The sequence below is a fragment of the Pangasianodon hypophthalmus genome, chromosome 22 (genome assembly GCF_027358585.1).
Source record: "Pangasianodon hypophthalmus isolate fPanHyp1 chromosome 22, fPanHyp1.pri, whole genome shotgun sequence".
Lineage (NCBI taxonomy): Eukaryota > Metazoa > Chordata > Actinopteri > Siluriformes > Pangasiidae > Pangasianodon > Pangasianodon hypophthalmus.
The window spans coordinates 19,015,278-19,028,770 of record NC_069731.1 but is presented as its reverse complement, the minus strand read 5'-3'; the positions used below and the strand labels follow the sequence as shown (position 1 = coordinate 19,028,770).

At 39.8% G+C, this 13,493-nt stretch overlaps 1 protein-coding gene across 4 annotated transcripts in view; it reads right to left on the bottom strand.

Annotated features, from left to right (window-relative positions):
- The window catches only part of zfhx4 (zinc finger homeobox 4), a 77,765-nt gene that overhangs the window by 13,934 nt on the left and 50,338 nt on the right, over nt 1–13,493 (bottom strand). For 3 of the 4 annotated variants that reach the window (XM_053228202.1, XM_053228201.1, XM_053228203.1), the window contains exon 5: nt 1,649–1,765. The exons of the other annotated variant lie outside the window; for it this stretch is intronic. In XM_053228202.1, coding sequence (XP_053084177.1) covers nt 1,649–1,765 — 117 coding nt within the window. The remainder of the gene's footprint in view (nt 1–1,648; nt 1,766–13,493) is intronic. 4 annotated transcript variants of the gene reach the window in all.

The following is a 13,493-nucleotide window of genomic DNA, read 5'->3' as shown; positions in this document are numbered from 1 at the left end:
TAATAATGCTCAGTAATGCTCATTTCAGCAGTAATGCTTCAAATCCAAATTATACTTTTAAATATGATTAAATATGCAACATTGTGTATTGCATGCTTTTTCTTGGCATTGCATAAGATATTAATAAAAAAAAAAAAAAGTGGTGTTATGAACAATGATTAATTTCCTTACTAATTTAAAGGAGGTGTGCAGGACATGTTAGCATTAATGACAGCTCATTTTCATCCCTCCTAATGGTTACAGTCTTGGTTTTGTAGCCCAGAGCCATTGAACATATTATTAACATCTCAGCAAAACAAAGTTGATCTAGATTATGAACATTTGCATGAAAAATGCAATTTGGATTATAATTAATCCATGGTGACACTAGATTAAAATGAGAAAGTAAATTAAAATGAGGGAGATCTTGCACACATTCTAGCAGCTGGATATTGTAAAGATCTCCATGATATTATTTGATGCACTGGAGCACACATTACAGGAAAAAAAAAAACCATACTTAGCATACAAGTTCAACAGTATAAACCCTTAAACGTGTTATGCATAAACCCTGACTATTCCATCCACCAGTAATGGATTAACGTCTTAATAAATCAAAACAGTATCCGTATGAGTTTTAAGTGTCGCCTTAAAAAAGTGCTATTTAGCACAAACAGGCTTCAACGAAAAACATGTTTGACCTCGCTGGATCCGAGATGTTAAATGATGCCGCATATAATACAAAGTGCAAATTCTCGCCTGCTGCCTCAGACAGGCCTGTCACAGATATATGACTAAAAGATAGATGACTAGCTAAACTAATAGGCTCTGTCCTGTTTCAGCGTTTCTTCTGCACCATTGAACCCAACATTATGTAGCTCTAGGTATGGTGTGCATGAAAAGACATCCAATGTAATATTCATGGTGACCACAGATTTCCATCTCATACATAAAAAAAAAGGCGGGTATGAATTCTTATTTGGCAAAGCAAATATAACAAAGCCCGAGGTAACAGTGCCAGATGCTAGCTCCAGGGGCTGTTCCCTGATCGTAACACAATGCTGTTTTGTACAGATTGTTGTCCTTGTTAATGTCCTACCGGTTACACAGAAATGTAGATTTGAAGTTAAAGCCTGGGACAATGGTGGGTGGAGTACTGCCTTGATTTAAAAGGAGGAAAAAATTAAATAAGGGTTACATGGGTGCAGTAAGACGAGTGCTATCTAATCCTCACGCAAAATTAATATGTCATCAGAGGAATGGCAAGTACACTGAAGATTAATGAAAGGCGCTTAAAAATTACAAGCAACTGATTTGATTTAAAAAAAAAAAGAATAATAATCTCACGGGTCATTCTGTAATATTCTTCCACATCTCCACATCTCTGCATCTCTGCTGTCACATGGTTATGATTAAAATGGGTCAATGGGAGGCTTGTGATAGCATTCACATGCAGTCCACACATGCAGCCATTATTAGTAGGAAAAGCCCCACGGTGGAGATGAAAGAGGCAGAGGAGCTAGAAGCCCAGGCACACTATGAGCGTGTGTGTGTGTGTGCAGTGTGTGTGCGTGTTAGTGTGTATTAACAGGGAGGGTTAGTAAGTGAGTGAGGGAGGGAGGAGGAAGGGAGGGTGCCAGAGACAAAAGACCAAAACTAAAGGTCTTACTGGAGTCTTTCTCTGTCCTCTTGCCCTCCTGGCTTTCTCTCTCGCTTGTGTCTTTGTCCTCGGCCGCAGCCACTGAGGAAGCTCGTCTCGGTCCCTCGGTGTCCTCACCCGGGTCCTCTATAAGTGAGCACACAGGAAGTGGCCGGGTTACCCACGTTACCGTGAAACCATATCGGTTTATTTCTGTGTATGAGCGCTGGCTCTCTCTCTCTCTCTCTCTCTCTCTCTCTCTCTGTCTCACTCTCTCTCAAACACACACACACACACACAGAGACCCCTCCAGACTGTTAGCACTAGGCAGATTACAACAGTCCTTGGCTTGGCTTCCCTTCTTCCCTCCATCCTTCCTTCCCTCCCTGTGCGTGTTTAATAATTCCGTGGATCTCCGCTATGCTGCCAGTGGATTAATCTGTTTATGCTGTTAGCTGCTAGGTTGAAGCTGCGCACCTCTAATCCCTGAAAGGCCCACTGTTCCCTTTCATCCAGAGATCATTTGTCTCTCACAGCACTGATGTCACATTTTAATGAATTTTTAGCAGGCTGAGTATTGCCAGATAACCAGGCTCACTTCTCCCAATCTTCAGCTCATTCTGCTTCCGCAATACTGCATGACAAGTAATAAAAATATATAAATGAAACTGAAAATTATTTGGAAGAAATTAAATAAATTAGGTAAAAAAAATAAAATAAAAATTTTGAGCAACCTTTAAAGTGCTGCGCTCATCGATTTTATAAACCCTTAATAACTGTATAAATTGACCACGAGGAGGCTAATAGGTCACAACTGCATTTGCATACTAGCACTCAAGTCATTGTTTGGTAAGCACAGAGGCCTCGGACTCAGGCGGATACGTGATATAATTAACCCTTTCCAATCCCCCATGCAGGGCTGGCGCCGACATTTTAAGTGCAACACATTAAGTGGAAATTATATACAGCATGAAATTTTCATGGCAGATGCTGGGAGTGATTGAAAGGAGAAATTGTGCCGCACTCTAGTCCTAATGTTTTATTAATAATATTCTGACAACAGGATGAAATATCTCCTGTCACTGGTGGCAGCTGGCTGGAAAAAACAAAAAAAAAGCTATTTTGGCAATTGTGTATTCTAATTCGCAAAAAACCCAATGTCTCAGTACGCGTGTTCGTGTAGGCTCAATATGCAGATGCTCTTATTTATGCATGTGTGTTTAGTTGTAGATGTATGTACATTATATTTGCTGTAGCGTTTACAAAAAAACAAAACAAAAAAAAACCCAAAAATGCAAAAACAGTGGTTGAAAACAATCTGCCACTTTATATATAGATAAACCAAAGCAGATAATAAATAAAGAAAGAAAGAAAGAAGGAAAAAATAATATAGATAATAATAAATAATAAAGATGAACATTTGCTACTATATGCTACTAAAAAAATAATCACAACTTTGCTCTAGTTTTTTTTCCATGCAGATGAGACTCAGCTTTAGTGGAATGGACGACAGGAAGTCCAGTTAGAGCCTTCTATTCTTTGACCATGACTGGACTTTCGGATGGTAAATAAATAATTGGTTAAAAAACACAATAATGGACACTCAAGGCCAAGCGGAAAGCCTATAGCACCTCCCTCTGACCCCACCCCTTTGTCCGTCACCTCTCCTCATTCTCCTCCTCCTCCTGCTTATCTCTCTGTCTCATCCCCCTCTCCTGGCTGGTCTGAGAGTGTGACGTTTGGATTTACTGACCCATTCCCCCCCAGGCTGGGAAATGAAGTGTCAAAGTGCTAGTGTCTCTACCTCGAGGGGGCATCACAATTTTGGAATGCATTAAAGAAAAGGAGCAAATTATGGAAAAAAAGAAAGGACCTATCATCTGGGTCTCATCAGACTGTTTTTTTCCTCTCCATTTCCTTTTTCTCCTTTCTTTTTGCAGTGGTGTTCTGCACTTCTGTAGTTCTCTGGTATGCTGGCGTTCGAGGGCGAGAGAAATTCCCAGACATGCTATCCTATACATCATGGCAGTGTGTCTGCCCTGTGTGTGACCCTGGCGATAGTTTGAGTAATCTGCATGTGTTACAGAGGTTTGTGTGTGTGTTTGTGTGTGTGTGTGTGCCTGCAGCAAGGTCTTCTACCTGTCAAACACTAGAGCTACGGACAATTCCAATTGCTTCCACCCACTGACCACCATAAACCATACATACTCTCTCTATCTTTCTCTCTCTCACACACACACACACACAATATTCTAATCTCTCTAAGCTGTCTTTTATTTTGTGTTGGTTACCATCACTAGCTGCACTGTTACAATATTCATGCACAGGGAGAAAAAAAGATGCATGTACTGTATGTGGAGCGTCATAAATGCAAGCCTGCTAACTTTCACATCATTAAAGCACACTGTTTTTCGTGTTGTGAGAGCTTAATGACAGCCAGGGAGGCCAGGCTGCTCCCTCTCTCCCTCTCTCTCTCCCCATGGGTGCCATAACGCCTTACTCTGGTCATTATCCGACTGGTAAAGGAGACACCCGCCGAAAACAGCAGTGGAAACACGGCGGCTTCCAAAGTGATCTGCCTCATTAATGTACGGCCTCGGCTGCAATATACAGCACAATTTTCATGCTTACTGTGAGATGAAACAGTGAGATATACGCTTTTTCTGTATTAAAATGTAATCATACTACTACTAACAGTAATAATAATAATAATAATAATAATAATAATAATAATAATAATAATAATCTTCTTCTACTCTGTCTTCTATTTCTTCATTATTGTCTTCTTATTCATATTCTTTATATTCTTCATCATCTCTTCTCACTATTATTATTATTTTTAATGTACTGTAAATAGTGTATCCTTAATTCTTTTCAGAGTCATTGCAAATATACTTTGTGATTACTCACTAAAATAACTCACAATGTAACCAAATTTGTATATTTATGTTCATCCTACAGTTGGAAAAAAAAAATCCAAACCCCTCCTAAAAGTATGTGTGTGTTTTTAAGTACAGCAAGAATTTTGGGTTTGTTGACTTCTAGTTAAATATTTTTTGACAACAATAAATCACCTACAATGTAAGACAATTTGATAATGAATTCCTTTCAACCTGTAAAATCAGGTACCAGACAAATTAGCTGCTTTTGAAGCACACTGTTTGAAGGCGTTGTTTTCTGGCTTGCGGTATGTTTATGGTTATAATTTCTTGACTGTCTCCTCACGTTGAGGTGTGGAGACTAATTTTCACTCCACACTTTTAGGTCTGAGCCCCTGTGGCCTCTGTGATGTCACATTCTTTCCCCTCGTGGTTTTCATTTGGCCCCAGTGTTTTAAAGGAATCTTTGAAACCCTACACCGTGCACCACTTTGTCAGGGGCCAGTTGTAATACTTTCAGGATAATAACCTTTACTGACTTGTTGCTGCGCCACTCCCCCACCCCTTTTCCTCCCAAATGCTTTTTTTCCCCTCTTCTCCTTCTCTTTTTCCAAATTTCGCCGTATTTAACAAGCATTTAGATCTTAACCAGATGCCGTTAATGTACCATGTCTAAAATACTAAACATCAACGCGGAGAGTGGGCTAAATCTTCGTGTTACTGCTGCTGCTACTAAGCCTGGGAGAGGAGCACACACACACACACACACACACACACATTATCCGAAGCAGCAGGAATTGCTAAGGAGGTGTCCAAGCAGCTGTGCATTATCCTATACTACATGGCTTTTGCGGAATAGCGTATTGATGGAACCTTTCTCTATAATAGTTTCAAATCCTAATTCCAAGAAGCCTTTTTTTTTAGATAAGAGTTTCTTGTACTTTGTGCAATTTTATGACAAACAGGCCACTTGTAAAAACATTACTCAGCCTTATAGCATGGAAGCACGGATAATGACCGTTCTCCGGTGCTCATCTGGAGAAATTCAGAGTGCCACACTTAAACAAAAGTGAAAGTATAATGATGGTATCTTATTGTAGAGTTCAAGTGGTCATAAGTCCTCTGTAGTCTGGCCTACACAAACACACGGCAGAATTACCAGCCCTCTGGGTCGGGGGTTTGGGGTGAATCAGCGTGAGTACAAAGCCGGAGTCTTCCTCGCATGCTGAGAGGAGGCATGACGTCATTGCGCTCTGGGACACATATTGAGCCCATCTGGCTTTGACTTTAAAGACTGAACTACCGAAGGTTACGAGGACGCTCTCTGCTAGAGGTTTAGAATAATAACTGTTATGAAAATGTCTTACTGAGAAGAGAAAAAAATGCAGATGCCATTTTGTTGCTGTCAATAGTTTTTTTTAAACTTATTAAAGGATCGCGTCAAAACAAACTTATGAGGAAAACGCTCGGATCAGCACTCGCACGAATCAGCAATTATTGCCATGTGAGGTAGTCTCTCTGTCTCTCTCTCTCTCTCTGTCTCTCTCTCTCTCTCTCTCTGTCTCTCCCTCTCTCTCTCTGTCACCGTCCTATCGTCAAAATAGATGATGCATCTGGAACTATTATTTCATTTTCCACCTGTCATATAGGAGTACACATAATAAAGATTAAAGCGATCCGTTCTGCTGCACTAACAGAAAACGCAGCTCGCTTTCACCAACATTAATGATTCTTAATAGAGAGGACTGTGGTGCTGTCTTAAAAACTTTATTAAACTTTCTTCTTCTTCTTATTATTATTATTAAATAACTTTTTTTAACATCAAATCTAAGAAAACATGAATTTAATCATTCAAAAAATGTGTCCACCCATTGCAGGCAACAATATTTCATTTTTGCGAGGTTTCATTGCTAATTTTTTTAAAAGCATTAATTCTTTTCAGTCCATAATTTGGGTAATCATGTTGTGCTTTTCAAGCGACCTCACCAGTCAATATATTTCAATATATTGAAAATAATGAATAAAAAACAAGAGAACTGATTATTTTTTTCATGATCTTCAGGAAATTTGGAATATACTAAATATCTCACTGGGGCGAATGTGTTCAGGTAACACATAGTGAAACTAAGATGTACATTTTTCATAAGCTATAATGGCCAACTCGTGGAAAATGATGTTTCTAGCATGAGATGCTAAATGGAATCACACATTAATGCCAAAAAAAAGACATTTTAATGATGATATTTCAAGGTAAAGTGTAATTATAGTGGGCTGTTTTCAAAGTGTAGTAGATTTTAATTAATGTTTTAAGTGATTTATTTATCTGAAACATGCACGTTTAACTGTGTTTAAAATGTTTTTTACCTTTACGTTAGGTACATATCTGTAAATGTGGCACAATCCTCAATCATCAAAGCATTTCACATACCCGGATGTTAGACAGAGCTTGTGTTTTGTCGTGCCGTACACACACACACAGGACACGAGCAGGCGGTTCAGGCAGACTCGCTGCACTATTTGAAAATAATTTAAACAGATTCCTGCTCCCTCCTCCCTTCCCTTCCTCCCTCCATTCCTCGTCTTTTATTATTCTCCGTCCAATATTTATTCAAGACATGATTATAAACATCTGCCCTGGGTAGCTGTTTCATCTGCACAGGAGCCAAAAGGCCTGGAAATTTCACACACGGCCGCCAACGTGACCCCGGCTCCAACAGAGCACATGGCTTTTTTTTTTTTTATCCTTCTCTCCTCCCTGTTTCTATTTTTTTCCACTCCCTCTCCTGCTCACTGCTTGGCTTCCTGTCTGTGACTTCTAAAAAGCACTGGAGGCCAGGGTTAATGGCCTTTCCAATCTCTGTGATAAGAATTCATTTTGTTCTATTACCAGCAGTTATCGGAGGAGGCTGCAGCATCACTTCAGCCGAGGGTTCAATCAATGGGAGGACCTAATGAAGTAACCAGCTGTAGCTCCATTTCCCTGCTCAGCTCTATCAGACAAATAAGACCTATCTGTCACCCATCTGTAGGCCTGCTCTGGGAACCGAGAAACCAGCAGCCCAATGTGGACACGCAAACACACACACACACACACCTGAGCTATACACCGCTGTCAAAAACACACCTTACTCTAAGAGCAGTCAATGTGTTTTGTACATTTAATAAGCAAATGTGCACAAATACACAAATCTGCCTGCTACCATGTGGACTATTTTCTGGTTCTGTTTATTACAACTGCTTTTTTTTCCCATTTAAAACTGAGACAAATACATGTTTATCTATTTAGGAAACCATTAAATATAATTATGTAGAGGAATAAGTCAATATAAAACACTACATTTCAAATGTTTGGAAGTTTGGACCTTTTCTTCTCCTTCTTTTTTTCAAATTAAAAATACTGTTTTTTTCCAATGATATGACATAAACCTGACTAATATAAACCACATGCTGAAATGTGTGGTTTGTTTTATATGGTATATTTTAAGACAAAAGCAATATGTTATTAAATTATGCTGTAATTATCTTTGTATAGTCATTTTAAACGATTTTAATCACTGCTTTCCAAATATATCGAGGCATTCTGGATATTCATTTCATCATAATGTCGTTCACGATTGCTGTGCAGTCTCGTCAGTCATTCTGAAATAACGTACAGTGTTGTACATCACTCTGGACATGTCTAATATTTCATATTTCTTTTTTTTTTTACAGCTTCCTCAAATGACTTGAAGTCTGAGATGTTACACAATGCTTGCATCATTTTATATATTTCATATACGAATCCACAACAAAATGGATTTTATATTATTGAGAACATTGATTTCTACCTTTTGAACAATAACAAGTGTAATGTATTTAAATAGAAACACTCCAACATGTGATATTGACTTAATTAGGAAGGTCCTACATTTTTATACCACAGTGCTATCGAATTCTGATTCTGAGTCTGGATTCTGATTGGTCAGAAGGTGTTATGGTATTATATTACTGCGCTCGTTCTAATAGGTTATCGTTTCAATATTAATAGCTCCTTCAACGGGACGGCAAACTCTCCACATAAACAGAGATGTTTATTTAACATTTATGGAAGGAGTATCCAGTGTCAGTGCTTTGGAACAGTGAAGAGGTGAAGCTGTAACTTTAAGTTTTCTGACATCTTCAGGACAGAGGAGTTTTTTGTTTAGCTTCGTTTTTTGTTCTTATTAACAACAAGTGAAGGAACAACTGTTTATAGTTTTCATAACATTTTGTGGATGTTCCACAACATTAAACTATATAACTATAAACGGATAAAAAAATTTACAATGTGTCGTTCTTTAATAAATAAAAAATTGAATTGTTGGCAAATTGCTGTGGTATAATAGGAATAAACCACTTCAAGATGTTATTGGAAAATAATCAACGTTGGGGTGGTAACAGTAACTCTGTTTCATCACTGATTATTTTCCTAAAACAGCATACTCTAAGTGTTAAATTTCAGTTCCTGGTAAGAAACTGAGCCTTAAAAATAAACCCAAACAACAACAAAAAACAAACCAATGTAATAATCATTCCCATAAGCAGGTACATGTAGTTATTTTCAGGCAAAATGCTGCAGGTCATTGCAGTGGTTATAACGGCTACTTCAGCAGCTGCCATGACAATAGATGTGGTTTTGGTCATAACCGCTACTCTGAGAAAGCTACACACACTCACACACACATCTAAAGTTCAGTGAGTTCATGCTGCCTAAGTTCAGACCAGCTTTGATTTGAATTTACACAAGGGTGAAAAAAAATTACAAGCCAGAAGTAATTAGACTGCTTGGGCCCCGAATCAAACCAAATTCACAAACGTGGAGTTTATAATGTCTGGGAGAGATTCAGGAAAAGAGGAGGAAAAGGGTTAGAAGGACAGTACTCTGTCCCACTGCTAACTGCAGGGAAAAGGCATCTGTGTACAAAAACAAACAAGCACATTCGCTCCCTTCAACCTCCATCAAAACATGTAAAAAAAAAAAAAAAGTCTATTTCATTACGGCCTAAACAATGTCATATGGCTCTCCGTGGCTCTAATAGACCCTGACAAAGGAGTACAAGCAGACATATGCTTTAAATAAATAAGATTAAGCTGATAGGCAGAGGCCACGGACAATGTTCGCTGTTCTCACTCCGCCTTTCTCTCGCTCTTTGTCTTCTCCTCATTTGTCTAACATGGATCGAGGAGCAGAAATAAGTGCAGATGGACTGCATCCAGCTGCTTAAAGATATAAAGCGTCAACTTAGCTCGGACAAAAAGGAGAGGGACTTATAAGAAATTAATGAGTACTGTAGTAGTCGTGCTATATTGATTATTACCTATTAAGCCACATCAATATCACATTTCTCCATCGAGTGCTGGGACACATAATGCAATTAACATCTACTACATGACTTGTTTTAAAAGATATATGTCTTAGGAAAAACAATGAAATCCCCTCATGGGCACTTTGGCACCGACTGTCAATTATTTCCATTTACAACGCACTAATTGTGGTTTATTGATTGCGTTTTAACAAAGTTGTTACAAAAAAGAGGAGTAATGGAACAAGGGTTGGGGTGGGGTACGGGTGGGCGACGTGTCCACAATTTGAGTGGATCGATATTTAAATGACTCCTTTCATTGATTTAAAATTAACTTTCAATTAAGACATCCGCTGGACTTTTAACTGCAACACTTATCCATTGAGTGTAAAATAAGGCAACGTTTTATTGATACCTTTAAACAGCAGTGGCCATTCTGCCATCGATTCGGTCATTTGTGCTGGCATTGGTATGCAGCAGGGTCTAACTCTTCCTCGCTAACGGTCTCTCTGTCTTTGCCTTAAATAAATATATAAGCCCAGGATCCATCTTGCAGGACAGAGAGGAGGAGATTAACCTTTATCCGAGCTGAGTCAAAGGCACGTTATCTGCAGAACTGTTCAGCTCGGTAATTACACATCCTCCGTGTTTGTAGGCAATCGACTGAAAAAAGAAAAAAAAAAAAAAAAAAAAGAAAAAGAAAAACCCTGTGCTGTGTCGACAGTCCAGAGAGGTGAGAACGAGCTCCCCGTTGGCCTAATCAGGTAACACACACCTTTTGTTTTGGGAAGCTCATTGATGGATGAAATCTTTATCTGTATTATTGATCAGCTGGGTCTCTAAACTGTCTATCTTGGCTACTGGAATCTCTAACGAGATTGCCAACTAGAGTATATCAGTTAACATTTAATCAATGACATCTTAAGACGGGGCGCTTTTAAAAAGGCAGTGTGTTTTCCTTCTGCTCACAACGATTAGAGAGGATTGCTCCGAATGGATCAGCCACCTTCAGTGCACCTACAGAGACCAGCAAAGGCCACTGGCCTTTGAAAGCAGGTGTGTCAGTACGTTTAAATACCTGCAGGGCGGGGACCAAAAAAAATCCCAAGGAAAATGAACAAATGCAAACTGCTTCGTCTTATGTACTGCAAAACTTCAGTTCAAGATTTAAGATATAGATGTTAAATACCATGTTATGAAGACTCTAACCACAGATGACAGCATGTCTGACATATAAAACCACATATAAGCCATATTCGTGTATTATTCCTCGCCTCCTTTGGTGCAATGAGGTGTCAGCAAGCCGAGCGTGCAATCCATTAGATTCCTGTTAGGATGGTCTGTTGTTTATGCAGCATCCCTGCACTCCCCCTTCCCCTCTCTCTTTCATTTCCCTTTCGCTTGGCCCAATTAAACCCCATGTTCGTCACAGTGGCCGCAGCGGCTGCCACTCATGTTCAGACCACAGCGCCTCTGGCCACTACAATCATTACCTATTCATTTGCTTGCCTAAGCCGTCCCTTGGAGGAAAACGCGAGTGGGGCTAATTATGTAAAATATTAGTACACCCAAAGCCTGCAATTTCCCATCTCCTCCTCTCTTCTCTGACATTCAGTCATGGCTTTAATGGGACAAACATTCAACGTCCTCAATGAGGCTGCATGGTGGGGAATAGGAAGTCTATCATTTTCATATAATTTATTTCGTATAGTTTCTTAAACATTCTTTGTACAGGAATGCAACAGGACTGGTACAACTCCAAAGTTGATTATTTTCCTATAACAGCACATCTGGAAGTGTTTTACTCCTCTTATACTACAGCAATTTGCCAACACTACACACATCATTTTTATATACTATGTACTTTTAATCCTTTTATGGTTACAGTTATTTTTATGGAAATGTCCACGAAATAAGTTCCTGTTATCACTTACGTTACAGCATCTACAAACAGTCATTCTCTCACCAGCCTTTCTTTTTTGACAGCTTTTGTCAGGTCATGTTACCGCAAAGCGTAAACTCCTCTGTCCTTAAGATGTCGGAAAACTTAAAGTTAAAGCTTTACCTCTGACTGTTACAAAGCGCTGACACTGGAGACTCCTTTCATAAATGTTAAATAAACATCTCTTAACCTATCAACAATTAAACATTTTTCCAATCCTTTATTATTAGGTTTAAATTACGTGGAGTGCCCTCCATAAAAGCCCCTTACAATGTGTGGTTTAGAAAACGAAAAACGCACATCACACCGCATGACCTTTTGCGAAAACATCATGACAGCTTTAATCAGGGCGGTGTTTAATTTAAGAATAACACGCACAGTCTCTTTCTGATTTGCATTTGGCACAATTACTGGGAGATGATAGCACTGGCACTGGCACACACACACACACGCACGTGCACACACAGACAGAAAGAGAGAGAGAGAGAGAGAGAGAGAGAGAGAGAGAGAAAGTGACGAGTCCTCGTCCGGGTTCGTCCCTGCGCCTCCAAATAAAGGCACTCGAGTGTGAATGTGATGCCAGAGACCTCTTTTCCCCCAACATCTAATCACACAACACAATCATTTGGCATATATTATGACAGTAGCAATTACACAAAGGTGCGTGACACCATTATTGCCATTTGCTGGAGAGATGATTATGCTAATAGAGAGATGTATGGCAGGTGGCACACACACTGGCAGCTGCCAGCCTGTCTGGCTTCCTGCTCTCTCTCTCTTTCTCACACACACACACACATACACACTCCCTCTACACACTCCCTCCCTCAGCCCACCTAACAATACGAACACTTAAATCCAGCCAGTCCCAAGATATGTAATTAGGCTTCACTTAGATTTTAAAATTCCTGAGGACTTCAAAGGGATAAAATGGGAAGAGGAGTGTGTCATGCATCTGTCCAGATGCTGATATAGTAGTGATGAGTTTTTCATGCTGGTGGCTGCTTTAAAAATTTCATCAGCGATCCAAGAGGCACATAAAACGCAGCTGCCTCTGAGTGTGTAAGGCGTTCATTGATGTTCATCACTACCTGCGCCTGCAATTACACCGTCTGCTACAGACTGCGGCACTTAGACGAGGGAGAAGCTCGATTTCAAACGCAATTGCTTCACGTTTCTGAATTAATTAGTTTTGTTGGGAAAATAGCAAAGCTGAAGCAGGGAACTTAACCGCCTCTAGGTTTTAATAAGCAGTGAAGTGGAGCATGCATAAAGCAGAAAAGGTGTTTGTGATGAGCCGATAGAAGATGATGCATAGGTATCGGAGAATGTAGCACGAATTTTCTGTGTCCTAACAGCAAGCCCAGGACATTAGGCATCTGTAATCGAAGACATGGCCAGGCTTCAGTGGCTTCACACGTTTTTAATTCTTTTGTCAGGGCTTCACTGGAAAGGGAACCCCTGACTCAATTTTCCCAGCATCCACTCTGATGGGGGAAGCCCTCTCCTCACCTCTGCATGGAGCCTGCCTCTACATGAAAGCCCTGGAGATCCCTGCCAACAAAAATCAATGTATGGACGTTCAGAGCAGTTTTCAAGGTTTTGTAAGACAAATCTTCGGAGCATGAGCTGGTTTAGTGCTATTGAGCCGGGCTTCGATCAGCCGGCCCGGGTGAATAATGCGAAGGGGCTTGCTCACTTTACCAGCTCTCGAAAATGAAAACCAGAGCATC